Consider the following 24519-nt stretch of genomic DNA (forward strand, 5'->3'; position numbering starts at 1 on the left):
AAATAATAAGTATTTACCAGGTATAGTGATTCACTCCTTTAATAATAATCCCAGTGCTCACGAGGCAGAGGTAGGCCAGTCTCTGTAAGTTTGAGGCCAGCCTGATCTAAACATAGACAACTCCAAACCAGCCAGGGCTACGTAGGGAGAACCAGTCTCAACAAAACAAAGTTAATAAAACAAACAGTGTGAGGGGTCTAGGGAGCTGAGATGGCTCAGTGGATAAAGTGCTTACTTACTGTACAAAAGTGAGGACCTGACTTTGATCCCCAGCACCCACATGAAAAGCCAGTATGCGGCAGTATGAGCCTTAGTGCCAGCATAGGGAGATCATGGGGACTTGCTGGCTAGCTAGTCTAGCTCAGTTAGTGAAAGACCTTACTCAAAAATAAGATGGAGAATTAATGACAGACCTGAGGTCAACTTCTAGGCTTCACACGCACACACAAGCACACAGCATGGTTTTTTTTTGTTTGTTTTTTTTAATTAACAACAGTTTTTATCTAATGAGGTGGTTACAAATAAAATCTAGGGGCTAAGTCTCAGATCCTATTGGAGAGATTGGTAAAATGCAGATTGTTCATGCTACTAAACGGTTTCGAGACAGATGTGATGTGATACCAGACAGATGTGATATGATACCAGAATTGAAGAGGTTGAGGCACAGCGATGACCTTGAGTCTGAGGTCAGTCTGTGCTATATAGTACAGGCCAACCACAGCTATAAAGCAAGATCTTAAAAAAACACAACACCCTATTTTACATGAATTCACATCAGAATTAAAACATGTCTTGTATTTGAGATTACAACATGCATGTCTCTGATGGCTTAGAATTCAGTAGATGCTCTTCAGCCTGGAATTTGTAGGTATACACAACGCATTTACTGAGAAGTCTGTATTTTCTTTAAACCACTACTTTCAGGATTCCAATGATTAACTGCAAAGAAGAATCCACACTGAGGTGGTGGCTGTGGCCCCAGACTGCTCCACTGCCTTCTTCCTCACCTTCCTCCCGTAAAGACACTGGTAGAAGATCACACCCACTGACCAGACATCAACTTTATTTGAGATCTTTGGTGGCTCTTTCCCAACCACAAAACACTCTGGTGGTAAATACCTAGGAGAAAACAGAAATAAAAACACTCAGAAAATTAAATATATAAATCTAAGTTGAATACAAAAGGGCAAATAAAGGGTCTTTTTAAAAATATAACACTCTGCACTTCAGGGGTAGGGGCAGGGGTGGTATATCATGCCTCTTAACAAACAAACAAACAAACAAACATTTTATATAAAATGTACACACACAGATACTCTCTTATACCCAACACTTGAGACTCAACTACCAGGTTAGAAATATATATAAGTAAATGAAAGATACTCACTCACTCGAACTCAGAGGTGGTACTATCTTCACGTGGCATTAAAATGTTTTTTTTTTTTCTCAATATGTGGAGAGGTAAATATTCTCTCTAGTTTCACTCTGATCACCCCGCCCAGTCTCCTTTCCCAGGGGTGTGTCCACTCCAAGCATCTTTCACAGGCTTTGGTGGTGGTGGTATTCTGTACTGATGGTGACAACTAGGACCACACCCAGGGTCTCAGACGTGGAAGTGTTTGTTCTACTACAGAGCTATACATTCAGCCCACAATATTTTCTTAAACATGAGGTGACACAACAAAATCCATTTTATGATAGCTTCAAACAACACAGTTAAAAAGAACAGAGGTTTCTTTTCATGCTGTCCAAAGGAGACTTCTTTAAAATCAATTTTTTTAGGGTGCTAAAGATTGAATCAGAGCCCTGGCTGTCCTGGAACTCACTCTGAAGACCAGGCTGGCCTCAAACTCAGAAATCTGCCTGCCTCTGCCTCCCAGAGTGCTGGGATTAAAGGTGTGTGCCACCACCGCCCAGTCAAGCTACATTTCCAGTCCCTAAAATTAATAAATGTTTTAAAATACAAATAAATTCAAGACCCAGAGATCTCTGAAAGCAGAGTCAATTCTGCCTATTTAAGGCAGCATCTTTTGGAAGTTTTTAACCATAACTATTCCCATATAAAATCCAGAGTCTAGACACTAGAGTCTGAGTTATCAGACTGACTAATCTGAGTTCTCAGGAGATGTATTATTCTACTCTGGGTGAGACAGCTGGAAGACTAATGAATAGTGTAGTAAAACCCACACAAAGACCATTATCTAATTCCCTCCCCCCCCCCCATAAGTCTCTAAAGAATCTAGGGGGTAGAGGGCTACAACAAATTGTATGCTATGAAGGTACTTGTGAGCATTTAGGAAATCAAAGAACTATGTTTAGAATCCTGGCCACAGCTCTGCTGGAAGGCAGAATTTTGAAGACAATTTCTGTAGACCCAGATCAGCAAAGTCCAGCTTAAGTGAAAACTTAAAAGGTTAAACTTGGGACCCTGCTGTGTTCCTAAGATGGAGGATTACCATGACGGTGATAGATCATCACCTTACGATATATACACTTACACCCAAGACACACTCTGAAGGGCAGCCAGCGGCAATGAGTTTGTGGGTCAGATTTCCAGTGCTACACGAAACAAAACAAACTATCCTAAACACTGAGACATAAACAACTCACTATGACTAAAAAAGGGAGCAAAAAATACTTTTAAAAAATGTAAGCAAAAGAAAAAATGGTAAGAACAGTTCTTCCAAGTGGCACTCACGACTTTCTTAGATCCTTTATCTCATAGCTGCCGGGACTTTACTACATATCACCTTAAATATGGCTTTGGGTACATAACAAATATAACTGATTCTAAAAATGACCACTGAAATGTATTTTTTTCTGCAAAAATGTAATTTTTTTTTCCTGAAGAGGTGGCAGGGAAGAACAGAGGTAGTGATCTCATCCAAAAGGCAGAGTGGTTAATTTGTTAGGATTTTTAGAATGTAAAAGACAGTTTAACTAAACAATACTTGTCTGGTAAATCAACTTCTAAGATTTGGTTTCTCTATCTAAAAATGAAGAAATAAACTAATTTTTCTATACTAGTTAGTATTAAAAAAACCTTTTAAAATAAAAAAACCAGCAAATATTGTACTTTCTTACCAAGAGCTTTTGGAGAAACTGTATTGTCCCTTCCCCCCACAGCATTTAGCTGTGACCTTCCTGGCTGTATTGTCCCTTCCCCACCCTTCCTCTGGTGTTATCTCCGGCCTAATCAAGCTGCGGCATTCCTGGCCTACAGCCTCCACCCTTCCTCAGGTGTTATCTCTGGCCTATTCAAGATAACAATACTGCCTATTTCACCTCAGCGTGAAAACTGTGTGACTGAAAGCAGACAACCCAATGAGAAGATCTATGAACTCTCGGCCATTTGGGGGGCAGGGTGGTTTTTCCTAAGATTATAAATATTGGCTTAATGATAGTAAAGTCGGTCTCTGTGGGCAACTGTCCTCTTGACTCATTTCTCTTTCGCCCCCTTCCCGTTAACCTCAGAATTCTCTTCCAGGTAACCCGGTTCGTATGTGGCCGCTGGCGGCAACACTGTATCATAATACACATCCTCACACAGAAGAAGTGAAGCTCAGAAATGATGCCCAAACCATAACCTGAGCTCGATTATATCTTGGTTGTGTTTAAGAGAGGGTCTCACTTTATAGCCGTGCTGCTCTTGAACTCACTATGAAACACTTGCTTCAATCCTCCTGCCTCAGTCTTCTGAGGGCTGTTATTAAAGGCACCACCTTGCCCTACTCACTTACCTCGTATATGTGCAAAAGTGTATGGTGCATGTGCAAGCATATTCGAGTGTGCACACTTGTGCATGTGAGAAGAGACTGTCAGGTGTCCTGCTTTATCACAGTCTATGTCGCTGTGTCAGACCTAGAACTGGCTATGCAGATCAGAGTGGCATGGAGATCACTGCTTCTGCCTTGAGGGCTAGTAGAGGCCTGTGTTACCACTATGACCTACTCCTCTGAAACAGGATCTCTCAGTGACCCTGGAGCCATGTCCTAGTAATTCTCCTGTCTCTGTCCCCACAGTGCTAGGAATCGCAGACATGTACACATGTTTTGCTCTGTTTATTGTGAATGCTAAAATCCTAACTCAGGTCCTCAAGCTTGCACTGAAAGCACTCTGACCCTTAAGTCACCTCTCTAGTCTCCCATCTCATTTATCTTAATCAATGTAGAATTCTGGAATGAATAGTTAAAACCCACAGTTATTTAAAATGTTCAAAGCTAGCCCACACCCAGCCTGTTTTTATCTCCCTAGGTCATTATCATTAAAAGATAATATATTGAGGCCAGTGATTATGACAATGTTATAAAATTTAACAATCTCAGAAACCCTCTTTTATTTACTTAGGGTTCATTTATTTATTCACCCACTTACTTGTTTCTTTATAGGCAGGATCTTTCTACATAGCACTGGCTGTCCTCAAATTCATTTAGACCCTTCTACCTCTGCCTCCTGAGTGCTGGGATTAAGTGTGTGTGCCACCATGTCAATGCTACTTCAGACACCCTCTATCTTATTTTTTATTATGAAAAAATACTCAAATATACTTAAAACAGAACACTCACATAAACAAGTAACCATATCCCAGTTTTAATCTCTGCTTATATACATAACTATTTACATTATTTAATAAGATACTTTGGGGCAAAGCATTATATGATTTTTATTTCCATTTTAATTGCTGATTTTTTTATTTTTCTAATAAATTGGCAAAAACAGCAGCAGGTAGCAATGAGACAGGGTCTAAGGGTCTCACTGTGTACCTGGATAAATCTGGAACTCACTATTTAAACCAGCCTGGCTTTATACTCATAGAGATCTGCCTGCATTTGCCTCCCCAGTGCTGGGATTAAAGTAGGTTCTACTATATATGGCATACTTTATTATTTTTAATAATAATAGCTATTTTAAGCATATGAGAGAAAGAGAGACAGACAGACAGACAGACAGCAGACATACCACACACACTTTTTAAAAATAACAAGCTAGCCAGGCAGTAGTGGTGCATGCCTTTAATCCCAGCACTTGGGAGACAGAAGCCAGACTGGTCTACAGAGTGAGTTCCAGGACAGCCAGGGCTACACAGAGAGATCCTGTCTTGAAAAAAAAACCAAAAACAAAATAACAAAATAACACAACACTTCAGTGCAAGTCCCAATGAACTTACAAGTGTAGGTACAAACCTCCTTCCCAGAGGTACCAACTCTGTGCCTTATTGTGTCACTTAGAGACAGGCACACTAAGCCATAATATCTCCAAAAGCGAGTACATTGTAGCTGCCTTCAGACACTCCAGAAGAGAGGTCAGATCTTGTTACAGATGGTTGTGCTGGGATTTGAACTCACAACCTTTGGAAGAGCAGTTGGTGCTCTTAACCACGGAGACATCTCTCCAGCCCCCTCCCAAAGTAAGTAAACACTATAAATGTAACTTCTATTTTAAACCTAGAATTTCAAAGTTTTAACTTAGAAACCGACTCTTGACTATAGGTACCACTTTCCCAAGCACACAGAGAAACAGAAAGACAGCTTACTGTCCACCTAACAATCAGCAGGGTCAGTTAGGAGAGCAGGGTGCATTCCACATGTTCTGAATGGCACGTCCCAACATCTGCTTCCACTGAAGCCCTCGGCACTAGAAAGGTCTCTAAGCCAGCTCCTCCCCTCCCGCTGGGACAGCACAGCATGCTAAGTAAGTGACTCTCCTGTGCTAGGAGACTTTTCTAGGTTAAAATCACTTAAGGCAAAATGTGTCTTTCTGTAACCACCTCAGAAGGGGATAAAATCAAAGTCACAATCACAAAATTACATGTCCCAGCTACAGGTATGCTTTATGGCTCTCACTGTAAAAAAGTAATAGTAAAAAGCCAATAGCAGGCAAGAGTCCTCCACAGAACTGTGAGGTAGAGCGAGGTGGGATCAGGTGACTGGGAGAAAGGTGACAGGGCTCAGCAGGAAGAAGGAGCCTCAAACCCTTTAGGACATGCTAACAGATAGGAATATAATGGAATATAATAAATTTGGTTTTTGTTTTGTTTTAGCCCTGTCCTTAATTCTTGACTCGACAATTCATCATCCTAGAAACAAATCCCTCAGACTATTAACACAAGGTGAGGCTTCTACTTGAACTGTAAAGAATTCAGGGCCATCTTTTCTAGGTACCTAAGCAACCATGTTCTTTGATGGCTTGTACAGTCAGCACTGTGTAATAAACACACGTCTCCAAGGGCCAGACCTAAAAAAAGACTGTATTTCCGTCTTAGCAGACGACACAATTAACTGTTAATCACTAATGATCAGTACAGCAGAGCCATCCCCACAGCTGATTTGGCAGACTTCCTGATACCTACCAATAAGTACCAGCGCCTTGTGACGTTAGCTCCATGCCATCCACTGAATTGTAGCTATCATCATCCATGATCTTAGAAAGACCAAAATCTGTAATTTTTATCTCTCCACATGCTGTACCATTTACTAAAAGGATATTACCTAAAAAGATAAAAACCTTCATGAATAAATTGAGACTTCTTTATTAAAAGAAAAGACATACAAGAAGGGGACAAGTGAACTCTTTGGAATAAAACAGTCTAATCCTAACTTTGGGAGAATCTTTAGTGTCCACTGGAAACTTCTATTTTCTTAGAATTGCCTATTTAATGTGCCAAAACCTATGCTGCTCACTGGAAATAAAAATGACTTGCCAAAGTAAAATATTACTTGTACAGTTGATTTTAAAACGGAAGAAGAAAGGGGGGAGGGAAGGAGGGGATGGGGAGGGGAAGGGGAAAGAGGGAGAGAATTGGTGGGAAAATTTCACATGAACTTTTGGTGTGCTCTCTATGCTAGCAAGCCTAGTACAGCAATTTCAGGAAGGTGGGGGTGGAGAGCTATAAAGAAAACATTCTTGGGAATTAAAATGGTGCCACAGTGCCACCTATAGGCCCTATAACAGGAAAGTGTAGTGACTTTAGAGATAGAAGAGTGAGAGGTTAAGTTTAAAAGTCCTGCCAACAGAAGAGAAAGGCCAAGTCGACAGCTCCACATTAAAGGTGAAGCACACACATTAAAACAGACAAATCCACCTAACAAAAATAAAAAAGTAGGGGATAAAAAGCTGCTTGCCTCTTCCCGATGCCTACCAAGTTAAATGATAATTTAAAAAGATAAAAACTGCTTGGGTCTTAAGGAAATGAGGCTTATCACACCTGAGACCCAAGACAAACTGCTGCATGCTGTAATGGGAAAAAAACAAATGCAACTTGCCAAAACAGCCGTTTTTAAATGACATCATTAATTTCCTGGTTCAGCATACAAAGGCATAGTTTCTCCAGAGACTTTAATCTAACCCAGCCACCCACCTTCTCCTAGCACCAGGCGGCCCAGGCCTCCTTCCTTCCACACTTACCCAGGCATCTACAGTGAAATACTGTTAGGTCTTCTTGGCTCCTGTCAAATTCTTTGACTCAATAAAATTAAAAGTCACTTAAAAGACACTTAATAATATCTCCTGAAAGTCAGCCATACCTGGTTTGAGGTCATAGTGTATGATGGGAGGTTTTATTTCATTTAAGTACTTTAAAGCATTCACAATCTGCATAATAATGGATCGGGCTTCTTTCTCCGACATTAATTTGTGCTGTTTTAGGTAGAAGTCCAGGTCATTTCCTTCGCAGTATTCTAATACTGTACAAAACCTGAAGGCACACAAACCAGCATTTAACAGTGGAGTAAAAAGCAGATTAAAACTATCTAAGCCACTTTCAGCAAAAACTCAGGTATTCTATAGCTTCTGTTCCTTTCTTCTTTGTTCCTAAAACACTCTTCCGCATCAGCTGCCAGAAAGCTCATGAGGGCGAGGTACTTGCTCTTGGAGATGAGCTTCTGAATCTCCATATTGGCATCAGCTGTCCCAAAGTTCATTATGGCCTATTTCTTCTAAAAAACACTGACAGAACTATAATGTGTGATCTAGCCATCCTCTTATAGCAGGGTCTCCTCTGTATACCCATAGTACATGTTCATTATTATACAATGACCAATCACACAATTGTTCTTGCAAGTGTCCAATATACACTAAGGAAGAATCTAGGTTCTACCCAGGTCTCAAGAACTAGTTGTATACTATGTCTGGCAAAAGACTACACAAATGTGTCCATATGCTACGGATTCTTTTATTTATATTCATGCCAACATATCATTCATACTCCCATTTAAAATTGTACACCATTGTTGGCACTACAAGCAATGCATCTATCTCCCCAAGTATTCAAATTGATGTATGTTTCCTTGTACTATTTGAATATTCCTGAGAGATAAATACTTTTTTAAAAAGTATTTATTAAAAAATACTAACACACACTTGCAGAATCTCAGTACTGAACAGTAAACTAGATTTTTCATGACACCTAAAAGGCATGCTAATGCTCGGAAAGCCTATCTGAGATGCTGAAATGAGTCATACTCTTTTTCTTGGATATATGTCTATACACAGGCTGCTAGTCTGAGAGAGCTTCTGGGTAGATAGACCAAACTCCTGGACATCCTTAGGAGACTGAGGTAACATCTGCAGGCCAGACCTAAAGTATTTTATGTTCTCCCAACTCAGGCCTAACTTCAACTAAAAAAGTTTCCCAACACTAAAATATCCATAAACCCTGAATAAACCCAAAGGCTCTGTAGCTTACTGGCCTGTACATTGTTATACACAGGATTATCGAGAGGACCAAAGATCTCACACAAATAATTTCATTTTCCTAGTATTCAAAAAGGCTGAACCGTAAGATCCTCCCAATTCTAAAACCCTATTGCCCGGGAACCTGTGTTCCAATCCAGGAACATCTGCTTGCTGTACTCAAGGCCCGCTGGTCTTGTCAGTCTCCAGAGTGGGCTGAAGCTCTCTCTCTCCAACAGTCTGTACTCACTAGGACTGCTAGTGACACGTCAGCAGCAACTTGCACAGTCCCTAAGGACCAACTGCCACACTTTCAGGGACATTATGTAAGACTAAGCAGAGGTGATAAATCTGGCTGTAAGAAGGGAGGAACCACTGACACCTAAGTACAAATGTACACCTGGATTAGCACCATGCTAACTGAAATAAACCAGCCACAAAGGACCACATACTACATGAGTCCACGTGTGAAACTGTCCACAACAGGACTCCTAAAGGTGACAGAGAGCAGTGTCTGCTTAAACAGAGGAAGAGTAAAATAGAGAGGTGATAAAAGGTTCAGGTTTCTTTTGAGAGTGAAAACGTCTAAAATGATCTTGGATAATGTCTATACATATATGACACACATAAAAACCCACTCAACTGTGATGGATGGGTAATATGGTATATAAATTAGAATAATGCTAATTTTTTAAGTTGGTATCTTAATATTGGATATAATGGAAATATTTATGCCACATATATTGACAATTGCCTTATCTCTCTCCCTGTCAAGCCAGTTTTTACTAGCATAGAGTGCCCTTGTCCTTTAGACAAGGTCCTTTGGATCAAGAGATGTATGGCTGATCCAAATTTGAATTGTTATAATTATTTGCCTGTAAATTAATAAATTTAATTCACTTAGACAATATTTCCTGGGCCCAGATTTATGCTCTGTTCCACAGGTATTCAGTATGTCAGGAAAACAAGGTAAGGGAAAGGGAGAAGGACTTACGAGTCAGTGTCCAGTGAAAAGTAATCATAGAGCTTCACTATCCTGGGATGATCCAGTTCTTTGTGAATCCGGTATTCCCTGCACGCATGCCTGTGAACACAACGCCAGCATAAACAGAAAGCACTCGGCCTGCTCCTTAGAGCTCACCTGAACTTTTCTAGCACTTCCCATTCCCACATGTTCATTTGTTTGTTCCATTAGGATACATCTGGTCATCTCATCTAATCACTTTTTCCTCAATCTATTCTCACTAATCTTTTCTATCTAGCCACTGAGCAAATAAGAGGTGCTCAAATCTTTCTTTTTTAAAAAAACCTTTTCTTTTAGATTTATTTATTTTATGTATGTGAGTACACTCACTCTCCTTTAGACACTCCAGAAAAGGGCATCAAATCCCATTCCAGATGGTTGTGAGCCACCCACCATGTGCTTGCTGGGAATTGAACTCAGGACCTTTGGAAGGGCAGTCAATGAGTTTAACTGCTGAGCCATCTCTCTAGCCCGCAAATATTTCTTAAATGAATAGATGTTGACTCTTCTGTGACAACCATACCTCTTTTATGCTAATCCCCAATACTAAAAAGTACAGTCTTCTCTTCTAAAGTGATGCTTCCAAGGACTGGGAAGGTGGTGTACTGGTAAAGTTATTGCTTGCTGTGCAAGCATGGGGATCAGAACATGCACCCCAGCACCTCTGTAAATGCTAAGTAAGCATGGTTGTCCATCTGCATACTGGCCTTGGAAGATGAACACAGAGAAGCTCCAAATGGCAAGTTCTGGGTCTGACTGAGGCCATATCTCATACCATAGGTGGAAGAGTAATGAAGGATGATCACTGACATTAGTGTCTATCTCCTAAGTGCTGCAATTGTAAGCACGAATCACAACAAATAGCTTCACTTGAAACTGAACAAACAAAACAAAATGATTTTCTGAGGCCACTAGATATTCTGCAGGTAAGAGTCTTGCTGCCAAACCTGTTGACCTGAATTCAATTCCTAAGACCCACATGGTGGAGAACTGACTCCCACAATTTGTCCTTTGACCTACAGAGTGCTGTCGCACACACATACCCCTAACAAGTAAACTAAACATAACTAAAGAAGCTTTAAAACGTACCTTTCTAGTTCAAAATAATAGAACTATAAGCAAAGTGTATTATATATGTGAGATATGTAGCAGCCACACAAAGGATTTCAAAAGAGTGAGCAGGGACCTGAGGAGGTGGCTTCGTCAACAAACTACTTGTCTTCCAAGTAACACGGACCTGAGCTCAAAACAGCTGGGTGCAGGGGCCAATGGTTATGATCCCAGTGCTGGGGAAGCAGAGGAAGTTGGGTCCCTGGGGCTCACTGCTCACTGGTCCATCAGTCTCGCCTATTTGATGAAGTCAAATGAGAGACCCTGTCTCAGAAAACCACGGTGACAGCTCCTGAGGAACATATAAAGCTGTCCTCTAGTCTCTACATGTAGGCTCATACATTTGCACACACAGTATGAGGCATACACACACACACACACACACACACACACACACACACATTTACATCATATATTTATCAAAAGGCTTTAAAAGTGGTTCTTATTTATAGACAGCAACTAGAAACCACTTTAATTAGCACCATTTAAGATGTTTTGTTTAAGGCAGAAGTCAGAAAAGAGAAATTTTCTATTAAATAAATGAAGAAAAGTGATTGTTTCTGAAGCTGATATGTTCCAATATATTAAAAAGTACACATAAAGCATGTAACTTAAAAAAAGAAATAAATTTAAAAACTGGGGAAAAGAGGAACAGAAGCCTTCAAGTAATTAGTAAAGGTTTTCCCTAATGGACACTTTGGAGTTAATGCCAAAATGCTACTTTAAGTTTCACTGCTGCTTCCAATGTTTTGTTTCATCATCATTGTCTTCCTATACAGAAATGGCGGGCCCATACTAAGGTGGGGGAGTAGCAGACACACTAAGTGACGCATGGAGGACCAAGTTCCCTAGACTCTGGCTCCGTCATCACTGAGTGGAAGTCTAGAGGTGCATTCCTATGGGACACTGAGCACACACAGCCTTGTCTCCGAACCCCATTTCACCAATAGCTCTACTTAGGATTCAGTGCAATATTTTACCTTTGAAAAAATAAAATTACAAACAAAAAAACAGTAACAACTTGCAACTCTATGGTCTAAAGAGATCACTTTTCAAGTCACTCCAGTTAAGCAAGCTTCTAGACTATAATTACATGTCCCTTTGAATAACTTTTGCACATTTCAAAGTATAGACTATTTTCATCATAATGTACAGAAAACAAATGGCAGAGAACATTAAGAATGAAAGAGGTGGGGGCCGAGAGATGTCTCAGCAGTTAAGAGCACCAACTGCTCTTCCAAAGGTCCTGAGTTCAAATTCCAGCAACCACATGGTGGCTCACAGTCATCCATAACAAGATCTGATGACGCCCTCTTCTGGAGTATCTGAAGACAGCTACAGTGTACTTACATAAAATAAATAAATAAATCTTTAAAAAAAAAAAAATGAAAGAAAGTGCCATTCAAAGTTTTCATTACCTAAGCCAGGTATGTAGCATATCTAGTAACAGCAGCATTCACAACACCGAGGCAGGAGGAAAGGCATGAGTCCAAAGTTAGCTGGGCTACAGAATGAGCCCCAATGTAAAACAATTTACGTTGAAGTCCTCACTAACTAAACTAATACCTAAAACAGCAAGGTCAACACAGCCACAGCCCCTGCCAGGCTCTCAGGCTACTGCTTTGTCCTTCTCCAGCAAGGCATGGCCGATCTGTATCCCACACAATCAACATTCCAGTTAGCATCCAATAGATTAAAGGACTATAAGTAAGAAAGCAAGAGAAATTTATACACTAAAATGTATCCATTTTTCTTCTTATAGAATGATGTAAACAGATTTTGGGAATGTTTGCTTTTATATTAAAAAATTGAAAGGCTATTCTAATAAGGACATATGAATTCAGATATAAATTATTTTTTTGATTTTCTATATACGAGTGCTCTATCTGCAGGTACACCTGCATGCTAGAAGAGGGCATCAGATCTCAATATAGATGGTTGTAAGCATATGTTTGCTACAAACTGAACTTAGGACCTCTCGAAAAGAGCAGACAGTACTCTTAGCCGCTGAGCCATCTCTCCAGCCCAGAATAACTTAAATACATAAATAGATAAAAATTATTTTTACTAATTAAGACTGCTTAATATGTAATTTTCCTATTGTAGACATTTTGTTATGTTTTAGAAAATTACAGAAATGTAGCAGGGATGGATGATCAAGTTTGTTGTGCAGGCTCAAGGACCCAGGCGAGGACCCCTGGACCATGTAAAAAGCCTAACACAGTGACACTAGAGCCTCTGTGCTGGGGGATAGAGACACGGAGATCCAGGGATTTGCTGGCCAAGACACTTGCCCAAAATGGCAAACTCTAAATACAGTGACATACTCTGTCTTAAAAAAAAAAAAAAAAAAAAGTGAAATGGTTCATCACAAAAAAGAGCTTGCATAACAAATTATTATGTGATAATCACATTAATAAATTATTATGTGATAATTTGAGTTCTGTCTCTGGTACATACATGTTTGGAGAGATATGGCTCCTAAGACCTGTTTTCTGATATTTCACATGCATGTTAAATGTGTGCATGTTAAGCCACCCTAAAGTAGACAGTGGCTGAGGCCACTAGTTTCCACATGAATATACACATGTGCACAGGCTCCATACACCACCACCCCAGCTCTGTCTCACCCACACTTCACACAAATCAAAAGAAAAATAGTAATCTAATTTTCATAGTTTTCATTCTGCTGGTGGAAGAAGGGAAAGAGTCTGGTCTAATGGATGCTGTGCACTTATAACCCTGCTTGGGAGATGGAGGCAGGAGAAGTTAGAGGGCATTATCATCTACAAAAGCCAGCCTAGGATGTGGAAGACCCCATGCTCAATGCCCCTCCCCATCCCCAAAAGACAGGAATATAACTCAAAATGTAACAAAACAAGATGTCTTACTTTGTTTAAGGTTCTTTTTAACCAAATAAATTATTTTGCTCCAAACATAAGTGGGAAATATCTCCCATATAGAAAAATAATTTAATAAGACCTTACTAGGCAGGACCATGTTTACTAACACTGAAGCATACTTCCTCTTCAATGTTAGTCTAATGCTAAATTATCAAAGCACTATTCAAAATCTATTATGTACTTGACCCAAGTCAAGTTCAGAGAAGCTAATGACACTTAACCAACTCACCCAATTTTAAAAACAGATTTATTAAACTGGAGTAACAAATGGTTTATAAGCACCATGCAGGTGCTAGGAAATACACTCGGGTCCTCTGCAAGAGCAACAAGTGTCTTAACTAATGAGCCATCTCTCCAGCCCCAACTTCGTCTTATCATTGTTTATAGCATAAAGCTCAAAGCAGAATTTCCTATCACTTAGTTAAAATCAAATGTGGAAGTGTTACAGGTGCCACAATCCCGCCCCCAAAAGAAACAGTGAGAAAGTATGACACACAGTTCTAATTAGAAGACCAGAGTTTAGATAACGGCAGTGTCTTATTAGTCTATCCCTTTCTCATTCATAAGTATGAGCAAAAGTCTATGTGTATGTATGTGTTGTGAGTGGGGGGGGTGTCAAGGTGGTGCTGTGTGTGCGTGCGCGTGCGCGTGTGCGTGCACGCGCAAGTGTCAGGTGCCCTGGAAATGGAGTTAACAGATGGCTGCAAGTCAACCAATATGGTGCTGGGAACTGACCTCAGGATCTCTAAAAGAGACAGTGCTCTGAACCACTGAGCCATCTCTCTAGCCACTTCACTTGATCTAATTCCAGTAGAAATGAGAGAAAGACACCACTTAGCTGGGCATGGTAGCACATATCTAATCTTTCCACTAAGGAGACAGAGGCAGGAGAACTGCTGTTAGCTTTAAGGCCAACTTAGTCTACACATGAGACCCTGTCTCAAAGAAGTAGAACTAAAACTAAAACAGAACACCTCAATCTATAATCACTGAGGCTCAACCTACTGCCAAGTGTATTCCAGGAGGAACCAGGGCCTAGCTTTACCTCTGGAAGTCAGTCTGGTATGCAGTGTCACAGTTCTCTTAAGGTCAACCAAAAAGCTAGATCTGAGGCTATCACTTTGCAAAATATGTACAAGTCCCAGCATAGGAATTATGTTTTCAAGGTTGACTTGGTCCCTAGAAACAACTGTTTTCCAGTAGCCAATGACAGGCAAGCTACAGAACAGGTTCCAAAGATATCTAAAGGGTATTTGTAGAGAGATGCATATCCTAGATAAACACCATTAACCATTCTTGCAAGTCTCAATACAATAGAACAATTTTCACTTATAATTGGGTCAGAACATGTGGTTTCCTTCTCTGAAGTGTTCCTGGCATTCACTGCTGCGTGCCATATATTCCTGACATCAGGTGACTGGAATGCACTTTTAATAATGTATCTGGCTTCTCAGAAACATCTGGACTACAGCTGCTTGTCATGTGAGCTTGTGCACACAGGGAGTTTTACACAAGGCATTTATCATCCCTTGTTACCTCTGCCTAAAGCCTGCTTCTCTCACGCAGTGCTGAGTTCTGCTAGTGTGGAACAGAAAGACTTTCCAATTCCCTGGTGTACAATAGGTTTAAAGCAAGACTATTGAGGAAATACCTGACCTTCCTCTTATGACTTAGAAGTTAACTAAAAGGCTTCTTCAATCCCTACTATTTTTTTCTCCTCCAAAGTCTTATGAAAAAAAACAAAAACAAAAAATCTAAACAAAAAAGCAAGCCGCCAAGGCTATTTCTGTAACCAAAAGCATTTGGCACTATCAGAAGGGGCTTGTCTTCTCCTTTCAGGGACGGGACCTGCCTCACTCAATATTTGCATCTATCACAAGGAGACAAAACTGTTCACTGGGGAACACAACAGTAAATTAAATCTGGAGATTCCAAAAACAAATGAGCCATGAACTCCAGTGTTTAGAAGCTCGGGAGGGAATATGACAAATCCTGACATTAGTGGAACAAGAAACCCACAGCTGCATATGTAGTAACTATTCATTCCAAGGAAACCACCCTTTAGTCCTGCAATCCCAAGGACAGAAAAGGACTGCCATTTTACTAACATTCTCAAGAGAGGCAGTCACTGGAAGTAGAGCACTACAATCACATAAATTTGAGATATGCAAATGGACGGGCTAAAGGAAGAAAGAACACAATACTAAGGGGCTCAAGTCAAGCATGTGCCACTGAGGCACACTAAGGCTCCTTCTTTCCAGCCTCATTGTCTCCTTCCCAGTCGACTACAGACAGACAATGGTTTCTGGGGCCTAGTTTGCTGTAACTGTCTTTAGAGACAACAGGAGGAGTCAGAAGCACACTCCTCACCAAGGGGATGGCTGTGTTTACACTCAGCTTCTAATGGTCTCTGTAAGCAACAGTTTTATCACTTGAAACCATGGAGTATATTCTCTTTGCTGGGACAGTAAGGAAGATTAAAGACAGTAATTCATCCAAAGCATTTTCACAATGCACACACCCTACCTATCAATAATGTCTGTGTAAACATCAGACACTTCAGCAAGACTTACTTGTGGTAATTCTCCTTTTTCTCATCTCTCCAGTTTTTATTTAACTGGTGAATTTTCACAGCTACATATCTTTGCTCCGTTAGATCAAATGCCTATTAAAAAAAAAAAGGAATAAATTATATTCTGCATAAATACTAACAAGAATTACAGGGAACTCACTAGAAGCTTCTATTTAACAAATCAACCAACAAAGTCTAAAATACATTATTAAATGAAAGCATGAACAAATGGCACGACATGTACTTGCTCCAGTGTTGCAACCATCTTCCTGAAAATTGTGATTAGATAATTTAGAAGTCTCCAGACACACTGGCGCCATGGGATTTAGAGGACAAACTCAAGCAGACAGACAGCACAAGCAGACAGCACAAGCAGACAGACAGCCACCCCGTGTTCCCAGGCTTGCCCCCTCACCCTGATGTCATCCCTCCTGACCTAGGGCCTGCCTTCCTGAGGCTGTCTCTCAGCCCTCAGCTAGCCTAGACAACTCACATGCATCAACACTGTCTCTTTCCTTTTGAAATCCTGGGACACATACTGGCTGCTCCCATAGAAAACCCAGCTGGATATGGTCATTACTATGACCATTCACAAAGTATCAAAAAATTCAGTGTGTTGTGTTTACTAAAATAAGAACCAGAACCAGAAACAAAACAAAAACACCCAGCTTTACATTTGGTGCCAAGACTATGAAGTGTAAAAGTGGAGTCTTAATCCAGTAGTAGCACACCAGGCTGGGCAGGGCTTTCCTGAAGAGAATCTGCCAAGCACTGGTCCAGCAGCACTGCTCTTATCTGTGCACACACATGAACAGCATGCCTACAAACAACAGAGGTGGTCAGGGCTCCACGAGTCTTCCCACTGCTTCTCTAGGAAAGTAATGTGTAATACGAGGTTGCTTATAAAACAAAGGTCTTGCCATGCTGGAGCAAAATGTGTATAGCTTATAGGAGAAAAACCTTCATAGAAGAGAAACAATTTTTCTAACACTCTTAAGCATACACCCCATCATGGCTTTACTCCAAAAACCATTTCAAGATATTAAATTACACCTAGTCTATAAAAGCACTAATGCTTGTCAAATGCAACAAAAGGTGTAGAAAATCTTGAACAGAACTTATCTGTGGGAAGAATGATGTTTATAAAAGGAAAGGTTAGCATGGACCCTTCTTGATAAGGATGGAAAAGCCTCAAGCCTAGTAACAAGCATTGGTCAAAGCAAAAACTGTTTATAATGTTTGATGATTACTACACAGGTGATCTGAATAAGTCAGGTACATAGCTTTCAACACACTAATGATGCCCTCCCTGGCCACACCCTTTCTAAGAAGCTAGGACAAAACTATCTCATCAAAGCTCAACTATGTTATTTGCAAACAAAATGTGAGCTTGAGTCTGGGTGGGACTTCCCAGCATGGACTTTAGAAGCCTGAGTAAGTATAAGCAAAATGCTGAAATCCAATCAGCACTGCCCTAAAGGCACAGGCACAGTGGACAATGTTAACAGGAACACAATGTGAATGTACTTAATGCTACTTATATATACTGAAAAGTGATTAAAGCAGTCACATGTGGTGGTGTATGGGGAAGGCTGAGGCAGAATTACCAACAATTGGGGCCACCTTGAATTACACTATGAATTTAGAATCAGTCTGGGCTACAGTGTGAAAATATCATAAAAACAGGAAAAAAAGTTAAAAAAGGTAAATTGTATACTTATATCATCATAAAACAAACAAACAAATAAAACCCTAACATTTAAGATGGTTCCAGCATCACACTGTAATCTCAACACACAGGAGGCCAAGGTAGGAAGACTGTAAATTTAAGACAAGTCTGGGTTCCAAAGACCAAAAAATACATAAAAAATAATATTCAAGATGCTGGAGAGAGGGCTCCTTGGCTAAGAGCACTGACTGCTCTTCCAGGGGGCCCAAGTTTGATTTTCACCACCCACATGGTGACTCTGGAACAAGGGGTCTGACAACCTCCTCTGTCCCCAACAGGTACCACATACACATTATGTACCACTTGCAAAGCACCCATACACATAAAAATATTGTTTTAAATACAGAAAAAAAAAACCTAAATAAAAGAGCGAACATTTTAAACAGGGAAACCTGTCTGGGGTTCTACCCCAGGAACAGAATGGAGGCACAAGGCTTAAACCCCAGGACTTCACAAAAAAGGGGAAACAAAACACAGTGGTTATTGCTTCTACTTGAAGCAAAGGAATGTTTTACTCAGACTTCTCAACTATAAAATTTTGAACAAATAAACATAAATCATAACAGCAGAGACCATATTTCTATACAAGACAGGATTCTACAATTATAAAATCACATAATAAATCAGTTTTGCATTTCATAACCAGACATGAAAAATATGTAATTTGTTGGTGAACACAATGTGGGATTGTAGACATTTAAAGCTGGCTGCCTCTCCTACTTGTGGAAATCAAGCTGTAGATGCAGAGGTCAATATTCTGTGGGCCCAAAGAAAGCCTTTCAAAACGCAGTGCTCCAGACTGGAGAGATGGCTCAGTGATTAAGAGCACTGACTGCTCTTCCAGAGGTCCTGAGTTCAATGCCCAGCAACCACATGGTGGCTCACAACCATCTGTAATGGGATCTGATGCCTTCTTCTGGTGTGTCTGAAGACAGCTACAGTGTACTCATATAAATACAATAAATAATTGCAGTGCCCAGCACTCTGGAGGACACTTCTCTAAAGCAGGCTAGCTTCCATGTAAGAAACAATTTGAAGCCAGCAAGATGGGTCAGTGGGTAAAGGTGCTTCCTACTGATCATGACAACCTGTGTTTAATCTTGGGAAACATATGGTGGAAGAAGAGAATTTTATGTGTAATCCTCAGAGAACCCCAAAACATCTACAGATGTCTACACACACATATACACACAGACACACAAAATTTAAAAAAAAAAATTCTAAAAATATAATTTAACACATTTTGTTCAAAAAGTTTAAGACTCAAGTGAACACATACATACTCATTCTGAATAAATATGAATACACCGGGGAGGACAAAACCAGGATAAAATTCAACATAATTTATGACTGTTTTCTCTTATCATTTTATCTAATTTTTCTACCTTAAAAACAGTAAAGAGGGCTGGAGAAATGGCTCAGCAGTTAAGAGCACTGACTGCTCTTCTGGAGGTCCTGAGTTCAAATCCCAGCAACCACATGGTGGCTCACAACCATCTGTAATGAGACTGGATGCCCTCTTCTGGTGTGTCTGAAGACAGCTACAGTGTACTTACATATAATAAATAAATAAATATTAAAAAAAAAAACAAAACAGTAAAGAGCAGGCACAGTAGCTCATAACTTGAATCACAACACTCAGGAGGCTGAGGCAGGAGAATTATTGTGAATGTTAGAGCTACATGATTTACAAGCCAGCCTGGGCTTTAGGGGGAGAGCCTGTCTTTTGTGGTCACAAATTTATTGGAAGCAATTTTTCTAAAGATATTAATCTAAAAGCTTTTGAATTTAAACCAACAGATATCAATTCATAATTCTCAAAATTGGAAATTTCTACAAATTGGTATGACCCTCTCTTTGTATTCAGATGCTTGTACTTACCTTGTAAACTTCACTGAAACCTCCTCTACCCAAAAGATGCAACAACAAGTATCTGTCATTTAGTGTTGGGTGGTCTTTAAACCTGTGGACATGGAACATACTGCGGTCAGAGGCTGTCTTTCATACTCCAGCATTCCTGTAATAGCTCCAACTTTAAATAAACACCTCATTGTAGCCATGGCTGAGGGCTTGACAACTGACATCATTATAGTGAACTATGAGCACAAGTTACACAGCTGAAAGAAACAGCAGAATTATAATGAACAGCAGCAGCCGTTAAAGCCAGATTCCGATTCTTATCTCAGTAGCCACATCTAAACTTGTGGCTCATTTTGATCCTTTTTCTCACTATTTTAAAATTATATTAAGGCTCCAAGGTATTTTTATCTTGCCTTAAAAATAAAGTATTCCAGGTGCTCTACATGAATTCCTCTCCCTCCCTCCCTCCAGGGTCTTACTCTGTAGCCCTGGCTCTCCTGGAACTCACTATGTAGGTTAAGATGGCTTTGAACCCACAGAGATCCACTTGCCTCTAGTTCCTAAATACTGAGACTAAACGTGTTGGCTGTCAAACCTGTCTGAGTCTTTTGGAGCAGGGTTTATTCTGGCCTGGAACTCCCCAGCTCTTCTGCCTCAGCCTGCGGAGTATGTTTGGGTGACAGACGCACACCATCATGTCCCGCCTTTCTTGTTTTTGAGACAGGGTTTCATTATACTCCTGGGAGGCCTGAGCCTCCTGAATGCTTGGAATACATCTAGATAGGTCTGTGCCAACTAAACCAATTTGTTTTTCTCTTTAGATAAGTCTACTGTAAATCTAAGTCTAGGATACCATGTATTCCCCAAACAGATTCTTCCTGTACTGCATGCACTATAATCCCAGACTCTAGAGGCAGGCAGAAAATGAAAAAAGCTCAAGGCCAGCCAGGACTACATAATAAGACCCTATTTCAAAAAGCAAAATATAAAGACAGCTAGGGATACAGCTTGCACACATGCCTCATATGCATGATGCCTTACACTTCAACCCTAGTACTTAAAAAAAAAATCTTACAAACAGTATCCCAATTAATGCTAAAATTCCTTTATTCTGAATTTAATAAAGCAGTGTGCCTGTGGGGAAGAAATATTATTAAGGAGACTTAAATTAAGTAGACTCTTTAAATTTGATTCTTAATTTGGGCTCCTGTTCAAATTAACTTCATTTTTCTAAACTTGGTTCCTGATTTATGTATTCAAGACTATGGGGGCTGTCATGAGGATTGAGTATGAGACCAGAAGGGTACTTGAACTCCTTCTTGATATATAAAGTTCACAGTAAATGCTGTGCTGGTTCCTCCCAGAATAATGGTCCATGGTCACAGTGGTCAAACAAAGTACATGGTAAGAAATAAATGGAGAAGAATTAATTAGTGATAAAAACCATTTCCAGGGGTTGGGGATTTAGCTCAGTGGCCAAGCACAAGGCCCTGGGTTCAGTCCTCAGCTCTGTTAAAAAAAAAAAAAAATTCCCACTTGTAAGCTACTTTTCCCTAATTTCAGTCATAGAAATGGCTTATAAACAAAGGTGTGAATCTATAATTAATGTGGTAAATTTAAGTTTTATTAGTCTTACCTACTTAGAAAATGGATGTGAACTCACCTAATACTCTCTCTACAGCACTACACTGTGGCCAGGTTTCCATCTCCCAAGGCTACACAGATGTATCTTCAAATGCCGCAAACCCCATCTACCCTCACAGCTGGCAAGAGTTACTGTTCTAGTAAACTCTACTCATGTAAGATGCTATATGCACACATACATAACCTTATTCTTAATACAAAGATTAAAATTTTGTTCATAAAATTATATTATATCCTAAAAAGGAACTAAATACACTTATTTGGGGGAAGTAAAAACATCGCTCTAGACCATACACGTCACAAAATATTCAGCAATCTCCAGTTCCTTATGCCCCAAGGTGCTTACTGTGAGTTATCTTCATTATGTATCCTTTTTAGTTCCCTGATATGCAGATTTCTCACCCTTTCCAGCCTTTCCAGCTCTGCCTGGATTTCTGCTTCTTCCTAAAAAAGGGGAAAAGAAAACAGTTCAGAACCCAGTGAACTTTACCTTTGCATTTAAAAATAACGACACCTATTTCACTAGTAAAAAACACTAATAGAAGATACTCTGCATTCATCACCCACTCCTCAGATGTAACCACTGATAACTTCATGCATACACATACAGGCTTTTGCAAAAACCTTACAAAATTCAGGTTTATTGTCTAGTTTTATTCTTTGGGTACTGAATATACTCTATACTTTAAATTCCACTAACTTAACATCTAGAAAACTCTGTGTGTGTTTTACACAAAAACTGTTGGCTACCATAATCATAAATAGCATCTATAAATGTTTGTTTTTTTTTTACTTATGTGTGTGTGTTTTGTGTGTATGTGTGTCTATGTGTATGCCATATGTGTGCAGGTGAGAACAGGGGACAGAAGAAGACAACAAATCTTTGGAGCTGAATTTAAAAGCAGTTATGAGCAGCCAGACATGCTGGAAACCAAACTTAGATCTCTAAAAGAACAACAAATTTTCTTAACTGCTAAGCACCTGAGCTGCTGTATTAAAGAGATAAAAGAAAGAAAAGAAAAGAAAAGAAAGAAGGAAGGAAGGAAGGAAAGAAGGAAGGAAGGAAGGGAGGGGGAGGGAGAGAAGAAGGGAGGGGGAGGGGCAAACAGACAGACACAAAAACCTACATTCATGATATCTTGAGGCAAGAGATGTTAAGTCTGTGGTAAAGCACTTACCTAACATCTTTAAAGCCTTGGGTTCAATTTCTAGCCCACACCCCCTATCCCAACAACAACAAAAGACACACTTCATACTACATACATGTTAAAGTCTTGGGTTTAATCTCCAACATACACACACATGCACACATATACAGGTACACACAAACTAGCCCAACAACCCAAACCCATCTCCTATCACACACATGAAAATGGTAAGACACCCTGATGCTGTCCTTTAATCCTGGTATTTAGGAAGCTGAGACAAGAGGATCCTTTGTTCTAGGCCAAGTTGGGCTGGGCCATAAAACTCTCAAAAAACAAAAACAAACACCATGCCCATTACCGTCAATAAAAAGATTCTTTTTATTGAAGGATTCAGTGATATCACCAACAAATTCTTTTAAGTATTAGAATATTGACAGTACAATATATTTTTTAGTTACTTTAGGCAAAAAAAAAAAAAAAAAGAGCTGCTAATAACAAAGGAGTTCTTCCATCAATTTCAGACATGTTAGTCCCGTATATTTAATTTCTACTTTAAAGACAGTCATGTGGACAGTTCTATACAACAGACACATTTTCTACCAACACATCCCTGGGAAAAAACAAACTCTTGCTTAATCACTTGCACTGACTTGAAAATAAAAATCCAGCCATTAGACTACAAGACTGACAGCGACAGCAGCCATGTGTGACTCCTGCAGCATGCAAAGCTACAATTGTATTTGTCGAAATGACTAAATCATTTCTGTATCAAATGTAAAGTAGAAATTACATTTCTTAAAAAAGATTTTCCCACCATACTTACTTTCTTAAGATGACCTAATCTAAGTTTGAAGATTTCCTCTTGTTCATGGTATTCAGCTAAGGTTAACCTGAAAAACAATGGTAGCAATTTCAGTAAATTCTATGAAGTATTTATGTGCTTCCTTGAACAGAAATACTTAAATGTGCTACTAGAGTATATTTACATGTTGAAAATGACTAAAGCCAGGTTATTTTGAAGTCCTATGATCAAAAGGAAACTCTTAATTTCACATGAGATATAAAGAAGACTCAAAAGTTTGAGAGAAAAAGCGTGTAAGTTATATTTTTCCATTATTACAAAATGTTTAGTGACATTTTACATACATAACAGCTACCTAACACAATGCTGTAACTACAGAATAGAATGTTAGAGAGCACTGAAGAAAGGGCCAATGTGATGGACAAGCAGACATTCTCATTTCCACCCACTTCAAGCACACATCCTCTATCCCAAGAATAAAAATGAATTTTCTCCATTTTACCTTCCCCACATTCATCTCAAATGTTTAAGTGTCACTATTTACATGAATACTAAATTACCAGGACAAAGAGGATACCCATTCTCACAGAAAGGGCTACAAACTCTGGCTAAGCTAAGGGAAAAGGTAAGAGTAAAAAAGTAACAACACAAGCACCAGGACTGCTGCATTAGTCTACTGTGCAGAAACACCTGTATCTGCTACTCCAGTTCATTCCAAAAGGGGAGAAATGGAAGAATGAGGAAGAGGAGGAGAAGGAGACAGAGGAAGGGGAGACAAGAGGAGGAGAAGGGGAGTTAGGGGAAGGGGGAGGGGGAAGGGGAGGGAAAGGAGGAGGTGGTGGATAAGGGGAGGAGGGGAGAAGAAGAGAAGGGGGGAGGAAGAGGGGGAGGGGAAGAAGGTAGAGGGGGGGAGGAATAGGAGGAGGAGGGAACAGTTAAGAATTTAAAATTTCTCCATGCTTTTAACGGGTTCCATATCAGGAAGGGATAATGTAACCCACTCCAGAGGTCTGTGTTGGCTTCTGGTCAAACAGAAGATCCTGTAATTAAGAAGTAG

The 24519-nt window shown here is 39.8% G+C and overlaps 1 protein-coding gene across 6 annotated transcripts in view; it reads right to left on the reverse strand.

Annotated features, from left to right (window-relative positions):
- Tlk2 (tousled like kinase 2) overlaps positions 1-24519 on the reverse strand; it is an 86194-nt gene that overhangs the window by 6751 nt on the left and 54924 nt on the right. For 5 of the 6 annotated variants that reach the window (XM_052195018.1, XM_052195017.1, XM_052195015.1 and 2 more), the window contains 8 exons: positions 23484-23550; positions 21859-21956; positions 19890-19971; positions 16281-16372; positions 9665-9754; positions 7524-7693; positions 6350-6488; positions 1008-1119 (listed from right to left, as the gene is read on the reverse strand). In XM_052195018.1, the coding sequence (XP_052050978.1) occupies positions 1008-1119; positions 6350-6488; positions 7524-7693; positions 9665-9754; positions 16281-16372; positions 19890-19971; positions 21859-21956; positions 23484-23550 (850 nt within the window). Of the gene's footprint in view, positions 1-501; positions 1120-6349; positions 6489-7523; positions 7694-9664; positions 9755-16280; positions 16373-19889; positions 19972-21858; positions 21957-23483; positions 23551-24519 lie in introns of those variants that run through there. The other variant, XM_052195019.1, reaches the window with a different exon arrangement.

The sequence above is a fragment of the Apodemus sylvaticus genome, chromosome 10, assembly GCF_947179515.1.
Source record: "Apodemus sylvaticus chromosome 10, mApoSyl1.1, whole genome shotgun sequence".
In the NCBI taxonomy this organism is placed as follows: Eukaryota; Metazoa; Chordata; class Mammalia; order Rodentia; family Muridae; genus Apodemus; species Apodemus sylvaticus.